The 19,318-nt window shown below is 43.1% G+C and overlaps 1 protein-coding gene across 1 annotated transcript in view; it reads left to right on the forward strand.

Annotated features, from left to right (window-relative positions):
• Positions 1–19,318, forward strand: part of STK32B (serine/threonine kinase 32B) — a 613,395-nt gene that overhangs the window by 288,573 nt on the left and 305,504 nt on the right. Inside the window, exon 6 of the mRNA XM_063923372.1 lies at positions 14,221–14,310. Within this exon, the coding sequence (XP_063779442.1) occupies positions 14,221–14,310 (90 nt within the window). The remainder of the gene's footprint in view (positions 1–14,220; positions 14,311–19,318) is intronic.

Consider the following 19,318-nt stretch of genomic DNA (forward strand, 5'->3'; position numbering starts at 1 on the left):
TCCAAATGTTAGATTTTGGCAAATAAAAAAAAACTTGTCACAAGTTCACAACAGACACATTTTGCATATGCGTTATGCAGTTGTTTAGAGGCAATGTGAAATACCTGAATATCTGTACATTAAATAAAATATGAATGAAATAATACAAATCTTCAACAGCTTTTCCCTCACATGCCCCCCCCCCCTGCCTCCTATCTCCCAACATTCCCTAACATACCCAACTGCCCAACTTTCCTCTTAAGGGGGGTACTCACGGAGCGATATTCTAAGCAATCTGACTAGATTGCTTAGAATATCAGCATGATCGCTCCGTGTGTAGCCCCCTCAGCGATAGCGATGCGCGGCCCCGCACATCGCTATCGCTGCTGCTAGATTGGCCTGCATGCAGGCCAATCTAGCGGGTCGCTCACTTCACCTGCTTGGTGAAGTGAGAGTCCCCCCCCTCCCGTCTCCCCCCGCATGCTCAGCACAGATCGCGCTGTGCTGAGCGGCAGGAGAGATATGTGCTGAGCGGTTCGCTCAGCACACATCTCTCCTTAATCGGCCCGTGAGTACTGGGCTTTACATGCATCCTGCCTCCCAGCTTTCCTCTCATATTCCTCATACCTTCCAGCTTTCCTTTCACATGCCTTCTGCCTCCCAGCTTTCCCTCAAATGCCTCCTGCCTGCCAGTTATTCCTTACATGCCACACTGCCCCCAACTGTTCCTCAAGGTCCACTGCTGCTATCTTTTCTCTCACATGCCTCCTGCTTCCAATTGTCCTCTCACATGCCCCACTGCCCCCCCAGCTTTCCTCTAACATGTCTCCTGACTCCCAGCTTTCCTATTACATGATTCCTATCTCCCAGCTTTCCCTCATATGCCCCACTGCCCCCAGCATTCCTCTCACATGCCTTCTGTTTTCTAGCTTTCCCTCACTTGACCCACTGCCCCCAAGCTTTCCTCTCACATGCCTCCTGCCTCCCAGCTTTCACTCACACGCCACACTGCCCCCCCCAGCTTTCCTCTTACATGACTTCTGCCTCCAGCTTTTCCCTCACATGCCCCACTGCCCCCAGCTTTCCTCTTACATGCGTCCTGCCTCCAGCTTTTCCCTCACATGCGCCACTGTCACCCAGCTTTCCTCTTACATGCCCCAATGTTCCCCAGCTTTCCGTCACAGACCCCACTGCCCCCCAGTATTTCTCTCACATGCCTCCTGCCTCTCAGTGCTCCCTCACATGCCCCACTGTCCCTCAGGTTTCCTCTCACAAACCATCCAGCTTTTCCCTCACATGCACCACTGTCTCCCAGATTTCCTCTTACATGCTACCTGCCTCCCAGCTTTCCCTCATACGCCTCACTGCCCACCAACTTTCCTTTCACATGCCTCCTGCCTCTCAGCTTTCTTATCACATTTTCCCATCTCCCAGCTCTCCTCTCACATGCCTCCTGTCTTCCAGCTTTCACTCACATGCCCCACTGCCCAATCTTTCCTCTCACATGCCTCATGTCTCCAGCTTTCCTCTCACTTTCCCCATTGCCTCCTAGCTTTCCCCTCACATGCCTTCTGCATCCCAACTATCCTCTCAAAGCATTCTACCTCCCAACTTTACCTGACATGCCCCACTGCCCCCCAGCTTTCCTCTCACATGCTTCCTGCCTCCCAGCTTTCGCCTCGCATGCCCCACTTCCCCCAAGCTTTCCTCTCACATGCCCACTTGCCCCCTTCCAGATATCCTCTCACATTCCCACCTGCCCATTAGCTGTACTCTTACATTCCTCCTGCCAGCAGTTTTTGCATCACCTGCGCAGGCGCTATTTTCCCAGATATTTATTTAGGGCAGATGGAGAGGTAAGTATTGTGAATGGATGCAGGGTATGCGGAATGCGTCCCCATGGACCTAGAAGCCCAGCACCAATTAGAGATATGCCCATGCTTGTATTCTATGTTTTGCAATGTTTTGTCCTGTTATTCATTTACACTTTTTTATTATTTTGTTTGCACTGTTTATGTACTATGTAAGATGCTGGATATCCCTTGTGGCACAATATCAATAAAAGATAATAATAACATTAATACTGCCCACCATCTTCTCATATATCCCCATCCACTGCCTTACAGTTTTTCTTTACGCCTATCCCTGATTCTTCCGATGCTCACATGCCACTATGCTCACGCTTCGGTGTAGAGTACTGTCTTTAAAAAAATGGCATCTTATTTGCATCACAGATGCAGCGAAACCCCAGTAGGTGTACGAGAGTTGTGGTTGCAACTATAACTTTATAGAAATTAGCTTTAAACACATGCAAAGGTGGAAATTTACTAAGCTCACGATTTTGACCGAGATGGTGTTTTTTCTTCAAAGTGTCATCTCGGGAATTTACTAAACTCAAATCACGGCAGTGATGAGGGCATTCGTATTTTTTTGGAACTTAAAGAAAAAAATTACGAATGAATACACCATCGGTCAAATACGCCTGTTATTTGGTAATTTACTAAAAAGTGTAATTCACAAACACTGCCGGCAATAGCCAAACACTGCCGTGAAACAATACAAATCGTAAAAAAATGCTAAAATAAAACAGACCTGCTTTTTTTTACCGTGTTCTGATAGGCATGCACGGATCCATGAGATCCGTGCATGTTTATCAGTGGGAAGGGGTGGAAAAGTGTTAAATTTGCTGGGAAAAAATGCGTGGGGTCCCCCCTCCTAAGCAAAACCAGCCTCGGGCTCTTTGAGCTGGTCCTGGTTGAAAAAATATGGGGGGAAAAATGACAGGGGTTCCCCCATATTTAATCAACCAGCACCAAGCTCTGCGCCTGGTCCTGGTTCCAAAAATACTGGGGACAAAAAGCGTAGGGGTCCCCCGTATTTTTGATACCAGCACCGGGCTCAACTAGCCAGGTACATAATGCCACAGCCGGGGGACACTTTTATATTGGTCCCTGCGGCCCTGGCGTTACATACCCAACTTGTCACCCCTGGCCGGGGTACCGTGGAGGAGTGGGAACCCCTTAAATCAAGGGGTCTCCCCCCTCCAGCCACCCAAGGGCCAGGGGTGAAGCCCGAGGCTGTCCCCCCATCCAAGGGCGGGTTGATAGCCTTTTTGTAAAAATGTGAATATTGTTTTTAGTAGCAGTACTACAAGTCCCAGCAAGCCTCCCCCGCAAGCTGGTACTTGGAGAACCACAAGTACCAGCATGTAGTGGAAATTCGGGCCCGCTGGTACCTGTTGTACTACTACTAAAAAAATACCCCAATAAAAACAGGAGACACACACCTTGAAAGTATAAGTTTATTACATACATGCACACCTCCAAACATACATACTTACCTATGTTCACACGAGGGTCGGTCCTCTTCTCCATGAAGAATCCATGGGGTACCTGTGGGAAAAATTATACTCACATAATCCAGTGTAGATCGGTCCTCTTCTGTTCTTTGTATAATCCACGTACTTTGCAAAATCAAAAAACGGACACCCGACCACGCACTGAAAGGGGCCCCATGTTTTCACATGAGACCCCTTTCCCCGACTGCCAGGACCCCCCCCCCCTGACTTCTGTCTAAGAGGGTTCCTTCAGCCAATCAGGGAGCGCCACGTCGTGGCACCCTCCTGATTGGCTGTGTGCTCCTGTAGTGTCTGTCAGGCAGCACACGGCAGTGATACAATGTAGCGCCTATGCGCTCCATTGTAACCAATGGTTGGAACTTTGCGGACAGCGGTTGACCGAAAGTAACCTCACCGCTGTCCGCAAAGTTCCCACCATCCGCGGCCCTCACTTCCGGTCACATGGTGCCGCGTCTCCCATCAACTTCCGCCCCGCTGCTATATGCTCATTTTCGTGCGGTTCAAAATGCGTTCCAACCCGTAAGACGTCATTTCTAGTCATACAATCCATCTCACAGAACCACTTTCTCTTCATATGGTAATGTTTGTGGGTCAGATGCGTTCCAGGGGTCATTCGTAAACATAATTATATTGCAGCAATATGACATCATAAGGTGCATATAGGAGAGATAAAAACACATAAAACATAAATCAATAAAATATAATTAGAAAAAAACATCAATAATAGCAGCCATAAAATTAGTAAAGTCCCCATTACAGAACTTTTAATAAATTATGATTGTAAAGTGCATATCATAAATTTTAATTTAAAAACCATTTTAACTCAAATTCCCCGTTAAGACAATGAGGTACCAATGTTTTCAAATTAAAGATCCATTTCATTTCGGTTTTAGCTAACCTGGTCTCAATATTTTTATTTTTCCATGTACCCTTAACTTGTTCAATTCCCCAGAAGTTTTTTATTGCACATTCCTTTGAGTTATGTTGTTGTTTTAAAAGGCATAGAAAGGGTATGTGTTTCTAATCCCTTTCTAATGTTATAGATGTGCTCACACAGCCTAGTTTTTAGCATCCTTGTACTTTCTCTTCATATGGTAATGTTTGCGGGTCAGATGCGTTCCGGGGGTCATTCGTAAACATAATTATATTGCAGCAATATGACATCATAAGGTGCATATAGGAGAAATGAAAACACATAAAACACAAATCAATAAAATATAATTAGAAAAAATCAAAGTAATTATTTTGTAAAATAAACATGATACTCTCCATGTAGGGTTATTTTTTAAACGTTTAAAAAATGACCCTACATGTAAAATTGTTGATGCTCTTAAAGATATAACATCTAGAGCAGGCTTTTTCAACCAGTGTGCCATGGCACACTAGTGTGCCGCGAGCAGTTGCAAGGTGTGCCGCGGAGCCAGCGCAGCTTCCTGCACCTTCAGAGTGAACTGTTGGCCCGGGCTCTTCTTAGAGGATTAGTCGTGCTGATATCATAGGTCACGGCCGCCAAGTCTCACCACCCAGCCAGCCCACCCGCCTGCATACACATCTTCCAGTTCCTGCCTGCATACACAGCTTTCCTTGCCCACCCACATCCACACCTGCCCGACTGCCCACTGCTCAGTATTCGCAGCACTCCACTATGAACAACCCCCACCACTGAGGAACAGGAAGGACAGTTGACTGGTAGGGGCTAATATTTGTTATTTTATTTCTCCTGTGGGGAACAATAGGATTTATGTGGGGAGAATAAGGATTTATGGGGGGAACAATGTGAATAATTCATGTGGGGAGCAATAGGATTTATGTGGGGAGAAATGTGGTTGATTTAAGTGTGAGCAACATGATTTATGTGGGGAGCAATGCGATTGTTTTTTCTGTGTAGGCCAATGTATGTGTGGATTTTTTTTACTGTGAGGGCCAATGTGTGTGTTTTGTTTTTTTCCTGTGGGGAACTTATGGTGTGCCTTGGCAGTTTTGGAATATTGTTCAGTGTGCCACGAGTAAAAAAGGTTGAAAATCTCTGATCTAGAGCATTAGAAAAAGGTTTAATTTCTAAAGATGAGCATGATTTCATTAATATTAAAGAACCTAGTGTACCCACTATATATATATATTACCTAAGGTTCATAAGGATCCACTCCACCGCCCTGGCAGACCAATTATTTCTGGCTGTAATGGAATAACATCAAATCTCTCAGCCCTAGTGGATTCCTTCTTGCAGCCTTTAGTAACTGAAAGTAAATCCTATTTGAAGGATACAGGGGATACCCTTAGAAAACTACAGACAGTAAAATGGGATTCAGATTGCTTTCTGTGTACAGCAGATGTAAGTACCCTGTACACTATTATCCAGTCAGCTTTAGGGATACAGGCTGTATCATATTTTTTAGATAAAAGTAATATGGAGGACTCTATGAAAGAATTAATCTTGGAGAGTATCATGTTTATTTTACAAAATAATTACTTTTATTTTAATGGAGATGATTATCTTCAACAGGTGGGCACAGCCATGGGCACCAGGTTTGCCCCTAGCTATGCCAACTTATTCATGTCACACTGGGAGGAGACGGCGGTGTGGCATGGTGAGTTGGCTGGGGCAGGCCTGGTGTCCTGGCACCGTTTTATTGATGACATTTTATTTGTATGGAGAGGAAGTGAGGAGAACTTAAAAAGCTTTTGTGATCAATTAAATTCAAATAATAAGAACATTAAATTAACATTCAATATAAGTAAATATGAGGTCCATTTCCTTGATCTCAGTATTTATGTAAGAGATCTCCAATTGGAGACCAAAATTTACAAAAAGCCCACTGACTCTAATTCATTTATAGAAAGAAATAGTCAACACCATACTAACTGGTTGGAGGGTATACCCTTGAGCCAGTTTGTTAGAGTAAAACGAAACTGCTCTGATACACAGATTTGTAATACGGAAATGGCTGAAATGTCAAAGTGCTTTAAAGATAAAGGTTATCAAAGACATAAACTAATAGCTGCAAAGGATAAAACAGCCCAATTAGTGAGAAATTATCTTCTAATTGAAAAACCCAAAAAGGAATCGAAAGAAAATTTTGAATGGGCTTTTATTTTTGAATATGGTTGCCTACACAAAGAAATAGAGACAATTTAAAAAACAACAACTGGAAACTGTTAGAACAGGATCCCATTCTAAAAGGGAAAATCCCTACTAGGCCATCTTTCATATATAAAAAATCAAAGTCATTAAAAGATAAACTTGTTAAAAGTTCCCTTAACGAACAAAAACGAAGTAGTGAACGGGTACGGGGTTTCCATCGCTGTGGGTCATGCTTAGTTTGTAAAACTGTGAAGACTAATACATCTAAATATAGAGAAATTAAAATAAATGGGAATTGCTATAAAATCAATCATTTTATCACCTGTACATCTAAGAATGTAGTCTATGCCATTGAATGCAAAGGTGGCCTTATTTACGTAGGAAAGACTACAAGGATGCTAAAAACTAGGCTGTGTGAGCACACTCTATAACATTAGAAAGGGATTAGAAACACATACCCTTTCTATGCATTTTAAACAACAACATAACTCAAAGGAATGTGCAATAAGAAACTTCTGGGGAATTGAACAAGTTAAGGGTACATGGAAAAATAAAAATATTGAGACCAGGTTAGCTAAAACCGAAATGAAATGGATCTTTCATTTGAAAACATTGGTACCTCATGGTCTTAACGGGGAATTTGAGTTAAAATGTTTTTTAAATTAAAATTTATGATATGCACTTTACAATCATAATTTATTAAAAGTTCTGTAATGGGGACTTTACTAATTTTATGGCTGCTATTATTGATGTTTTTTTCTAATTATATTTTATTGATTTATGTTTTATGTGTTTTTATCTTTCCTATATGCACCTTATGATGTCATATTGCTGCAATATAATTATGTTTACGAATGACCCCCGGAACGCATCTGACCTGCAAACATTACAATATGAAGAGAAAGTGGTTCTGTGAGATGGATTGTATGACTAGAAATGACGTCTTACGGGTTGGAACGCATTTTGAACCGCACGGAAATGAGCATATAGCAGCCGGGCGGAAGTTGATGGGAGACGCGACACCATGTGACCGGAAGTGAGGGCCGCGGAAGCGCAGCGGCTTTCAAACACTGTAATTGTAATTGTGACACCTGAAACTTGTTTGAGGACTTTAGGGGGTATATATACGGGAGAATTTCAGTGCTGCACAATCCGCTTTTGAGAAAGGTTACAACCGAAACGCGTTAAGCGGGATTGTGCTGTGTATCCAGACGATTCCTTTTATATTCCTTATTCACCACCTGGAAGGAAAGCCGTGAGTTCCCGGGACTCTGACTACACCTGCTGTAAGAAATATCTCAGCGAGCCAGTGAGGTGTCTTTTGGGAAATAAGGGATAACGCCTTGTGATATGCCTTTTTATTTGTGTAACATGTGAGTGCATCTGTGTAAAAATAAATACCCGTTTGTTTAAGGGTTTGCTGCACTATTTGCCCTTTTTTTCTGTTATATGTTATCGGGAGTGGCGGGACATTGAATCCTTAGAAGAAGTGGAATATTGACCTTGTGGAATTGGACAGACCTTTTGATATAAAGAAACTACGATATGCCTAAAATCTTGTGGAGCTTTGTGAGTGTGATGCATTGAAAATAGAATATACCATCATTTTATAAAAGGACTCTACACTATTGTGTGTTTTTCTGTTTTATGTGTGCACCCTAATTGGTATATGCCATTAGGGACACATATTATACAGGTTGTGGCTTTTTGAAGAAATTAGTCCATTTAAGTGGCATGTTAAATCCGGAGAGCGCCAAAGTGGAGTATATTACCTGTGTATAATTGTGATATCCAATTAGCCACGGTGCTGTTTCGGCCAATAAAAACATCCGGTTATTGAAATTAATGACCGATGGTCATTATCGCAGTAACCAATTAGTGGCCATTTTTAACGGCCCGCGATTGTGCGCTATCACATGGGAATGGAGATAAGTCCCTGATTCCATGTGTCATCGTGGCTCCGGCAGGCCACTTATTGCAGATTAGGCTTTGGCTGCCTGAGTCACCTGAAGCATAATCCCCGATATGTGCTGGTATAAGGGCTAATAGGATTGCCCACGGCGATCCTATTAGCAGTGGTAAAGTACTGCTGCTAATAGGATACCACCCTAAAAGTGACATTAAAAACAGTCATATATTATTATTATTATTATTATTATTATTATCATCATCATCATCATCATCATCATCATCATCATCAGATTAACAATAATAGAAAGTAGCAAACATGAAGTATATACTGTATACCTATGACAGAAAGGGAGCCTCAGTAATGGAATCTCGGAGCACTGGTTTCACCCTGAACTTGTTCATGAGCTCAATAATACCCGTATTATTTTCAGTCCTCCGCTATCCATTGTGTCAACGTTTTATCATGTCTGGCTGCACATTCATGTAATCTGTAATTCAGACCCAGTGATCCTGATGCTCAGCAAAGCATATATTTCTGCAAATTAGGTATTTGAAAGCACAACTAATGGTTGGTTAATATATGAGGGGCCAATCTCCCTGACCCCAGGCATTCATGTAGAAGCTTCCCTTGCTCTGCCAGGGATATGCAGAATTTAATATTTCACCATCGTCTTAAGTCTGTCTCCTAACTGACCCTATTTCTCACTGTTCGCTCATGTGTAGGCTGTCCTTGATTTACTGAGCTCGCTAATGAGGTGCGAAGCTTTTCAGAATGTCTAAACCTTTCTCTCAGGCAGACATGGTCTTCTTAATATTACATATGGAAAATACAATAAATGAGGAATGATGCTATCGGAGTACATTTGTGTCATTGTTATTTAGCCGGTAAACTATTGAGAGGGCAATTAAAGGAATGTGCTTTTGGTACAAAATAGTTACTCGTAACATTCACAGATTGATATGTAAGTGTTGTACTGTATGTGATTTTCTGCTATAAAGATATTTTATGCAATTGGAGTATAAAGCGTTATGTGAATTTAGTGTACCTGTGTGCTCCACAGGGCTGCCATCAAAAATTATTGGGCCCCGGGACTGACAAAATAAACAAAGACAGGGCCCCTCCCTCCCAAAAAAAAGATTCTACCACACTGCTCCACCCCCTATGTGATATCATACATTGTGACGTTACATATAGGTGGAATGTTGTAGACCTACAGGAATGGTTCACAGAGAGCACATGCACAGATAAGGCTTATTTTAAGAAGTAGTCCCTACGCATCAGCCTGCTGTTGATTTACAGCCTGGTGCAGCTCTACAGGTATTGGCGGTAGGAGCCACGGGTGTGGCCCCCTCTCTGTAAGGGCCCGGGACAACAGTGCCCCCCCCCCCCCCCCCCGATGGCTGCCCTAATTCTCTACCCCACTATAGGTGACAGGGCGGGAATAATGGTGGGACAACCATATTCTTCCATGCTCTCCTCTTGTCCTAGGCAGGTGTGACATCTATCGGGCCCAGGTGAGAGGTAACCGTGTTATTTCTGGGCATGCATTGGTCTGATGCATTTACAATTAAACCCCACTTGTGCTGTCAGAAGCTACAAACTGATAGGGGTCTTCATAACACATGTGCTGCCTGCCCAAAACGCTCAGGAGAGCAGAAAAATGATCTATGGGTGAATGATAAATCATCATAAACTGCTCCCAAAATTCACACATGGTTGCAACATATTGTGGATATCTCCAAAGTTGTCTCCTCACATTTGTCCCACCTTCTCTCCTGCTGCAAGGTTTGGTGCAGTAGGCTTCTGGTCTTCACAGAAGTTCCCATCTTTGTTGCTCCATGTGGTAAGGATCTCAGAGACTGACTCAGATGGACAGAAATTCAATGCCGCTTGTAAGCAGCTTTGAATTTACATCTGATTTTAAGGAGGAACAAGCAGCAGACATCTCAGTAGAAGAGACGCCTCCTACATGTAGCTGTGATCCCAGCACTGCGACCGTATACCTCAGCTTACAAAGCTGGCCAACTGAAGTGGGGGCTGCGAGCCCAGGAAGACTACATGGTTACACGCGGACCATTGACTCTCCCCTCCCCTCCCAGAAAACAGGGGTGTCATGTCAATCAAGTCAACGCTGCTGCCTGTCAATCAGGCAGCGGCAGAGGGGAACTATGGGCGACATTGCAAGGCCCATTCTGGACATGCGCAAACTGGACCTTGCGCAGCTGCAGATTCCCAATAATCAGGAATCATCATTAAATTATTAGCCCCTACATTTAATACAGAGAACAGATTGTATTATTATATATAGATAGTAAGCAATTTGTGTACAGGCGCTAACTATGTGAGTAAATGGTGGAGACTTTCCTTAGCTTCTATATATCGAGGTGATGTACAGTCTTCCCAAGAATCGTCATGGAAGGATCTTCTACCAGATGAATCTCCAATGTTTCGCGGATTATGAAATATGAATGGAAAGACCATATAGTGTAATACGTTTTATGAAAATGTCATGTGTAATCAGGTGGGATAGATAAACCACACCCCTTTTAGAATCCTGAGTGGAAGATTGTATGTAATTACCAGCGAGAAACAGCAAATATGCAATTTAGTGCCTCGCACCTCCTCCAAGAAATAACACCCAAGCAATGGTGCAGAAAACAGTAGAAATGGCTCAATTACCAGAGTGCAGAATCAAACAGCATATATCCACTCTCCTTTCGGTTATCACCGGTGGTCACCCAGAAAAACCTACAGCTGATTACTTTGGTGCCTCGTACCTCCTCCAAAAGATAACATCCGTATATTGGTGCAAAATGATAGAAATGGCTTAATTACCAGAATAAGGTATCGATCAGCATATGTCTATTCTCCTTATGATAATCGCGGGTAGTCCCCCTTACTGGAATCCTAAATATAAAATCAGAACAACTACCAGATGACAATCGGTATTGAACAATTATAAAACCAAGTCCTTAATTCCTTAAAAGACACTCATTGGATAGTGTGGGTAACAGTAGAATTGAATCAATTACCAGAGACCCAGAGTATATATGCATAAATACTCCGGAGGTGTGGGAAAAGCTGTAATACCAGTCGGCGCTCCGGAATCGCTCCCTGGACCTCTCACCTCTCCTGATAGTTGAAGAAAACTCTGTCACCATTGCTGCCCCTCCACCAAAGCGTTTCAACCCGCACCCGGGTCTTTTTCAAGGTGATGAGCATGTCTTACCATATCCCTGGATTTAAATACCCCTTATTCAATCAGGAATATCCCTTATTCCTAATGAGTCTGTTCAGCTGTGTAAAATCCATTGTATTAGCCATGCAATATCACATGACAGCCTCAGCCCAATCCTTCCCTCCGTTGTCATGATGACACACACACAACGGAGGGAGGGATTGGGCTGAGGCTGTCATGTGATATAGCATGGATAATACAATGGACACACACACAACGGAGGGAGGGATTGGGCTGAGGCTGTCATGTGATATAGCATGGCTAATACAATGGATTTTACACAGCTGTATTTATGCATATATACTCTGGGTCTCTGGTAATTGATTCAATTCTACTGTTACCCACGCTATCCAATGAGTGTCTTTAAGGAATTAAGGACTTTTATAATTGTTCAATACCGATTGTCATCTGGTAATTGTTCTGATTTTATATTTAGGATTCCAGTAAGGGATCAGTGTACATGTTTTTAATTTCTATGTGAGATCATTAAAATGTATTATGCTATGCGGTTTTCACATCTCTTTACATAAATCCATGGTACTAAACATCCTAGTGATATTTGGTGGACCCCTTCATTCAAAGTAAAGCATTCGTTACCTCTAATACCAAGAAATAAAGACACGGAGACTTGAATTTGGCAGAAAAATTGCTAGCTATTTATTTGACCCTAACCATAGCAAACCTGTAAATGAAAACTTTGTTAAGATGCCGATTCAGCCGGCATATGGTGGCAGAAAAAAGAACGGCTCTATTAAACTAACGCTAACCTTAAAATGCTAAAATTCGAGAACATCCTAATTTAACTACAAACTATCAAAATCGGTAATAGGTGACAACTCAACCCCCACAGTGACTACCCACCCTGATGGGTGCCCTGCCGCTGCCTCCCGGACGGGTGGTCGAGCGGCCAATAAGTCGATGGAGGTGAGTGCACCTAAACCACACCAAACTGTAAATCACTACAGCTTAACATACAACTACAAACTGCCGTTCTTTTCCGCCAATAAATAGCCAACGATAAACCCAGCCAACAATTCAACGCCAAGGCACTCCGTGCCAGAACCTCTACCAACAGGGCGGGAGGGCGGGAAGGCAATTCACCAACAAGAGAGAGCAAAATGGCCTAGCCTTCCCTATATATATTAAACCCTCCCCTTTTTCCAAAGGCTGTACTTTCCTCACAGCTAGGTCCACCCCTCACAAGATGTTTAACTCATTCCTTTCCTAAGCAGTCAATTCTCTCTCCATCTGGTTACATTCGCCCTAAGGGGGACTACCCGCGATTATCATAAGGAGAATAAACATATGCTTATCGATACCTTATTCTGGTAATTAAGCCAATTCTATCATTTTGCACCAATATACGGATCAGCTGTAGGTTTTTCTGGGTGACCACCGGTGATAACCGAAAGGAGAGTGGATATATGCTGTTTGATTCTGGACTCTGGTAATTGAGCCATTTCTACTGTTTTCTGCACCATTGCTTGGGTGTCATTTCTTGGAGGAGGTGCGAGGCACTAAATTGCATATTCAGAAAGGTATCCAGTCACATGGTCAACAGCTACCATGTCGGCATTGATAGTGTTGACACCACAACGTCAATATGAGAATGTCAACATTGTTCAAACGGTTAACAGGCACCATTTCAACATGCCCAGAATGTCGACATCTGAAATGTTGCCATGTGAAATGTCGACTCCCTGAGGATGCCGACGGTTAAGATTAGGCACCATTATGACGGTTAAAGTTAGGCTACAGGAGGAGATTAGGGTTAAGGGGTCCATATATTTGGGGAGTGTTGGGGCAATTCCCCATTCTCCCGATGCCTGGGTCAGGGGATTGGGGAAATCTAATATGTTGGAAATCCTTCACTGAATCTGACCAAACAATTATCAGGATGGGTGAGTTTGTCATTTTTGACATGCTGTTGTTTGCTGATTCCCTGATGGATCATTGATAACTGTTGACAAATCATACCACACCCCTCAAAAATGCTATGTTATCATATTATATAATAAATGTACTGATGGTAAAACAAAAATATAGTAACATCTGTAAGTACTGTAGGTATGAAAATGGAATTTGAATTAACACTAATCCTGTTGTTTTGGATGAATGATATATTAGGGGGGATTCAACTGATCGCAGTAAATTTTACTGTGAAAAGAAAAAAACGTCTTTTTCAAAATTTGTTGCCATATTTTTTTTGAGGGGCAACTCAATGAAAGCTTTTTTTTTTCCACAGTAAAATGTACCCGCTATTGGGTATAAGGATACTGGAGATTTTGTTTCTCCTGCCTCTGGTCAGGTGAAACAAAATCTCTGATAGTACTGGCTATCAGGGATAATTTAATTACCCCTGGAGGATCAATAAGCCATGGTAATTTACCACGGCTGGTTGAATTACCCCCTTAGTCTCTTGATCCCTTTTTATTCTGGATGCTGTTATAATTATTTAAATAGTTTACAAAAGCCTACTGATATACTGATAGTTTCAGAAAAATATTGCCCAGTATTAATGTTTTTATAAAATGGTTTGTATAAAATATTTTCAAGGGTTGTAAAACCGGCTTCAATGTAGACCAGTGCTTTTGGAAATAATATTTTGGAATAATAATATTTGGAAATAATATTTTATTTTTTTATTTCAGGACATGTACACATTACGGATTTTAACATAGCCACAATTGTCAAAGGAACAGAGAAAGCTTCATCTATGGCAGGAACAAAGCCTTATATTGGTATGTATGTGATTTATATATTTGTTCTAATTGTTGTTTTCTTAATAAAATGTTTTTGACTGTTGAAAATCACATAAATTCTTTATAAGCAGACAGTTTATAACTGTGAATGTTCCATAAGCAGTTGTTGAGTCCCAGACCCCTTGAAGGCACTAGGCAAAGTACAGTAGGTAGTTTACAAACAGTTAAACCAAAACCTCTATGTACTTATAATAACAACTATTGGTTGTTTTCACATTCTACTCACCTGGGAAGTCTTGTTAATTCCATGTGAATAAGTGGTGTCATTAGTCTGGCATTCAGTAATTCACTTACTACTAAACTGTAGGGACTTTTGTCTGGAAAAATCACAATGTTATGTTCTGTTTACAGAAAACCGGTGACAGCCACATCATTTATAAGTAGGATCTACAGACAATTAAGAACATATTAGTGTCTAGACAATGAAGCAAATACTGTTGTTGGTGAAGGACTCCTGATCCAGACTGACACTGTGCAACATGAAACAACTTCAAACAGACTGAAAACACGTTGCAGTACTGGGCAAAGAGGTGTTGTGCTGTTTGCCAACATGGTGTAGTGTAGGGTCAAAGCATAACTGCCTGGTGGCACAGAATCTAAAGACCACAGCTGAGGATATAAACGGAAGCTTTCTAAATGGCTTCCAAAGATTATATACAATACAAAATAATCTCTGGCACTCACTTTAGTATATACCAGGGACGTGCGGTGAGCTAATTGGCTCAGGAGGCACTAGCTGGCCCCAGAGCCAGATTTACACACACACTATATGAGTCAAAGGGCACATCTGGGCATTATACACAGGTGCAGCAGTATAAACTCTGGAACACTGGAAATTTGGTGAGTTTTGATCAGAGATGAGCAGAAAAGATAGGCAGGTGAGGCACAGCCTCAGATGTCATAGACTTTTTACTCCACAGTTTTGGCTATAAAAATTATTAGAATAATGTAAAGGAGATATCTCTATCATATTCTTTGTATTTATCATATACTTTACACAGTCAAAACTCTGGCACAAATGTAAGTATGACAGGAAAGGCTCTGCCTCACCTGCCTCACCCCACCACACGTCACTGGTATATACAACTGTAACTATCAACACAATGTAACATGAAACACATTCAGGGAAAGGGGCATTTGATAGAAATACAGTGGAACCTTTACTTCTGTGTTCTGGAGCAGCAACCCCTACTACGCATGCAAGGTCACCAGACTGCGCATGTGTGAGTGACCAGAAAAATCTGAGGAATGAAATCCATAGGATAATATGGATTTTTACCATCTGAAGATGGAGTAAGCTACCAGCGCCAAGCTCCATTCCAGAGTGTGGTAAAGTCTTTAAATCTTTAAACCCTAAACTTTAATGGGGTCTGCTTCTGTGATTGCAAATGGGGGACCACAGCAGGTGTTTCTGAGGGTTCGCACCGGTATCCTGGCTTGCAGATGGTCGGCGGGAGAATGCGAGCGGAGCTTACCACGCTGCGGGCTCGGTGGCGAGCATTCCCACTCTATGGGTGTTGTGGACACCCACGAGTGAGAATAGTCCCAGTTAGTCTGCATGCCGACTGTCGGGACTGTAAGGGTGCGGGATTCCGGCATCAGTATGATGACCGCCGGTCACGTAAATGTCTCCCGTTTCTGATATCTGCAGCTCACCCCATGCAAACATCTCGGTGGTGCTTAATATTTTCGGGTCCCATTTATGCTACAAATATTTTTTTATAAATACACCCCAGAGTTTGTTCCCTGTCCTTAGTCATGGTTCTGAGATGAAAAGCAAAGGACACAAACTTAATGCAACAAGGTAGTAGTCAGGGCAGAATCTAGCAGCAGTGTAATGGGAGCTGGGAATGGCATACGTGAGACCTCTGAGGATCAGTCATGGCTGGCTGATGTGTATAACATACCATCTCCCTCCCACAGAGACAGAACAGAAATATGACAATATCTTTGCATTAACTTTAATGTATGCAGCACAAATAAATACTTAGAGGTTAGCGTCCCTTTAACATTATTTTTACTTAAAATTCCCCTGATCCCCTACTTCTCCAATTGCCTGAAAAATACATTTAATTAAACATAACAATTTTGTGGAAATAAATGGGTTTGCGTGATATGTCCACTTGCGGTTTATGATTTCACAGCATGTTGCAACATGGAAAACCTTTTTCAGTTACTTATTTATAACATCTCAAAACACAAACTTGTCAATTTGAATTGAACAAAACAATTAGAGCAAGTATAACTACATAGGGGACTAGAAGGAAAAGAGTAAGACCTGTATCTTGGGGCTCTACATAGCGCTGCCTAGGTTGTTCTGGTACACAGTGGTGCCGAGAGAGGGGGGGGACAAATTACCCGGGCCCTGGTATGATTAAGGGGGACAGTGAGGGCCCAGGCCCCCACCGCTTACCTAACAGCAGCACATCTTCACATCAGCCCAACACACGCTACTGTGTGTCTATGGGGTGCTTAAAATACAATTTCTTTCAGTATTTTTTTTCTAAGGGTGCATGACCACACTTCCTGTGATTAGGCCACGCCCCCTAAAAAGTACTTGGGCCCATCCTGGCTCTTTACTGTCCTGGTGGTATAGACAAGTTTGGAGTATGGGTAAATGCGCAGGTGGGAACCGTATATATTGCAATACCATACCTCCCAACTTTGAAGGGGGAGGAAGAGGGACCCCAGCGCGGCGAAGCCGCGCATGACCCGAAAAGGGGGCATGGCTTACTGTGGAAGGGGCATGTCATCAGCCGAGCGGGCGTGGCCAAGCGCAATGGACCCGTTTTTAGCATTTTGGGGGCATGCCCAGCACTCCCCGAGCAGCTGGGCAGCCCCCTGCTCCCCTCCCAGCATTGAATAGATGCCGTGCGCGTGCGCACAGTATCTATTCAGTGATCACTGGCTGCTTTGCAGAGCAAAGCAGCGGTTGACCAAAGCCTTCCCCAACTGCCCCCCTGCCCGCGGAACACTGCAACCCGCGGGAGGGACAGCGGGGCAGTGTCCGAATAGCGGGACTGTCCCACTGAAATCGGGACAGTTGGGCGGTATGCAATACACACTTGTTTTTGTGAGCAGATTATGTAAGTACTTTAGCATTACTACCAATTTTTGGAGTCCCGATTGCAGTGTGATGGCTAAAGGTTCTAGAACTTTACAGCTGAGGGCTGATTACTGTGCTTAGAAAGGACCATGCTGATTTGGCTTCTAAGATTTATGACAACTATCCCCAACAGTGGCACGCTGTTCATTTCCCAAACACTGCAATAATCAGGCTGCTATAGTTTGTGTAGGGTGGGGCAATGGCTGATTCTATAAGTAAAAAAAAAAATACTGGACAAGCTAAAGCAGGTGTGGCCAAGTGTTAGAGCCATACACTGGTAGGCTGTTGGATATCGCTCAGCCTGCCACTTTCCTTGCTTTCTTTTCCAGCTGCAGGAGTTCATGCGAGCCAATCCCAGGCGTGTGACTTTAGAGAGCAAAGGGGGGATTCACGTAGGCGAGGAGTCAATGACATGCAGTCACAGTAGGCAGATGAGGCAGAGCCTCACCTGTCACACTCCAGTACACTCCAGAGCGTGCACTATAAAAATTATTACAATAATACACAGCAGATATTTATAGCTTATAATATCATCTTTGTAGTATTCATTAGAGATGAGCGGGTTCGGTTTGTCTGAATCCGAACCCGCCCGAACTTCATGTTTTTTTACACGGGTCCGAGCGACTCGGATCTTCCCGCCTTGCTCGGTTAACCCGAGCGCGCCCGAACGTCATCATCACGCTGTCGGATTCTCGCGAGGCTCGGATTCTATCGCGAGACTCGGATTCTATATAAGGAGCCGCGCGTCGCGGCCATTTTCACACGTGCATTGAGATTGATAGGGAGAGGACGTGGCTGGCGTCCTCTCCGTTTAGAAATTAAAATAGATAGGAGAGTGAGAGTGAGACACTTCATTTACTTACTGGAGCTTAGGAGGAGTTATACTAGTGACTGATGACCAGTGACCTGACCACCAGTGCAGTTTTATAATTTATTATTATTTAATAATCCGTTCTGTTCTTGTTCTCTGCCTGAAAAAAACGATACACAGTGACTCAGTCACACTCACATACCATATCTGTGCTCAGCCCAGTGTGCTGCATCATCTATGTATAATATCTGACTGTGCTCACACAGCTTAATTGTGGGGGAGACTGGGGAGCAGTTATAGGTTATAGCAGGAGCCAGGAGTACATATTAAACAGTGCACACTTTTGCTGCCAGAGTGCCACTGCCAGTGTGACTGACCACTGACCACTGTGACCAGTGACCTGACCACACTGACCACCAGTATAGTATATTGTGATTGAATGTCTGCCTGAAAAAGTACACTCGTCGTGTGACTTGTGTGGTGTTTTTTTATTCTATAAAAATTAAAAAACTCATTCTGCTGACAGACAGTGTCCACTCCAGCAGGTCCGTCATTATATAATATATACCTGTCCGGCTGCAGTAGTGATATATATATATTTTTTATATCATTATTTATCATCCAGTCTACTAGCAGCAGACACAGTACGGTAGTTCACGGCTGTAGCTACCTCTGTGTCGGCACTCGGCAGTCCATCCATAATTGTATACCACCTACCCGTGGTTTTTTTTTTCTTTCTTCTTTATACATACTACATCTCATTATCATCCAGTCTATATTAGAGATGAGCGGGTTCGGTTTCTCTGAATCCGAACCCGCCCGAACTTCATGTTTTTTTACACGGGTCCGAGCGACTCGAATCTTCCCGCCTTGCTCGGTTAACCCGAGCGCGCCCGAACGTCATTATCACGCTGTCGGATTCTCGCGAGGCTCGGATTCTATCGCGAGACTCGGATTCTATATAAGGAGCCGCGCGTCGCGGCCATTTTCACACATGCATTGAGATTGATAGGGAGAGGACGTGGCTGGCGTCCTCTCCGTTTAGAAATTAAAATAGATAGGAGAGTGAG

Source organism: Pseudophryne corroboree, chromosome 1 (genome assembly GCF_028390025.1).
Source record: "Pseudophryne corroboree isolate aPseCor3 chromosome 1, aPseCor3.hap2, whole genome shotgun sequence".
Lineage (NCBI taxonomy): Eukaryota > Metazoa > Chordata > Amphibia > Anura > Myobatrachidae > Pseudophryne > Pseudophryne corroboree.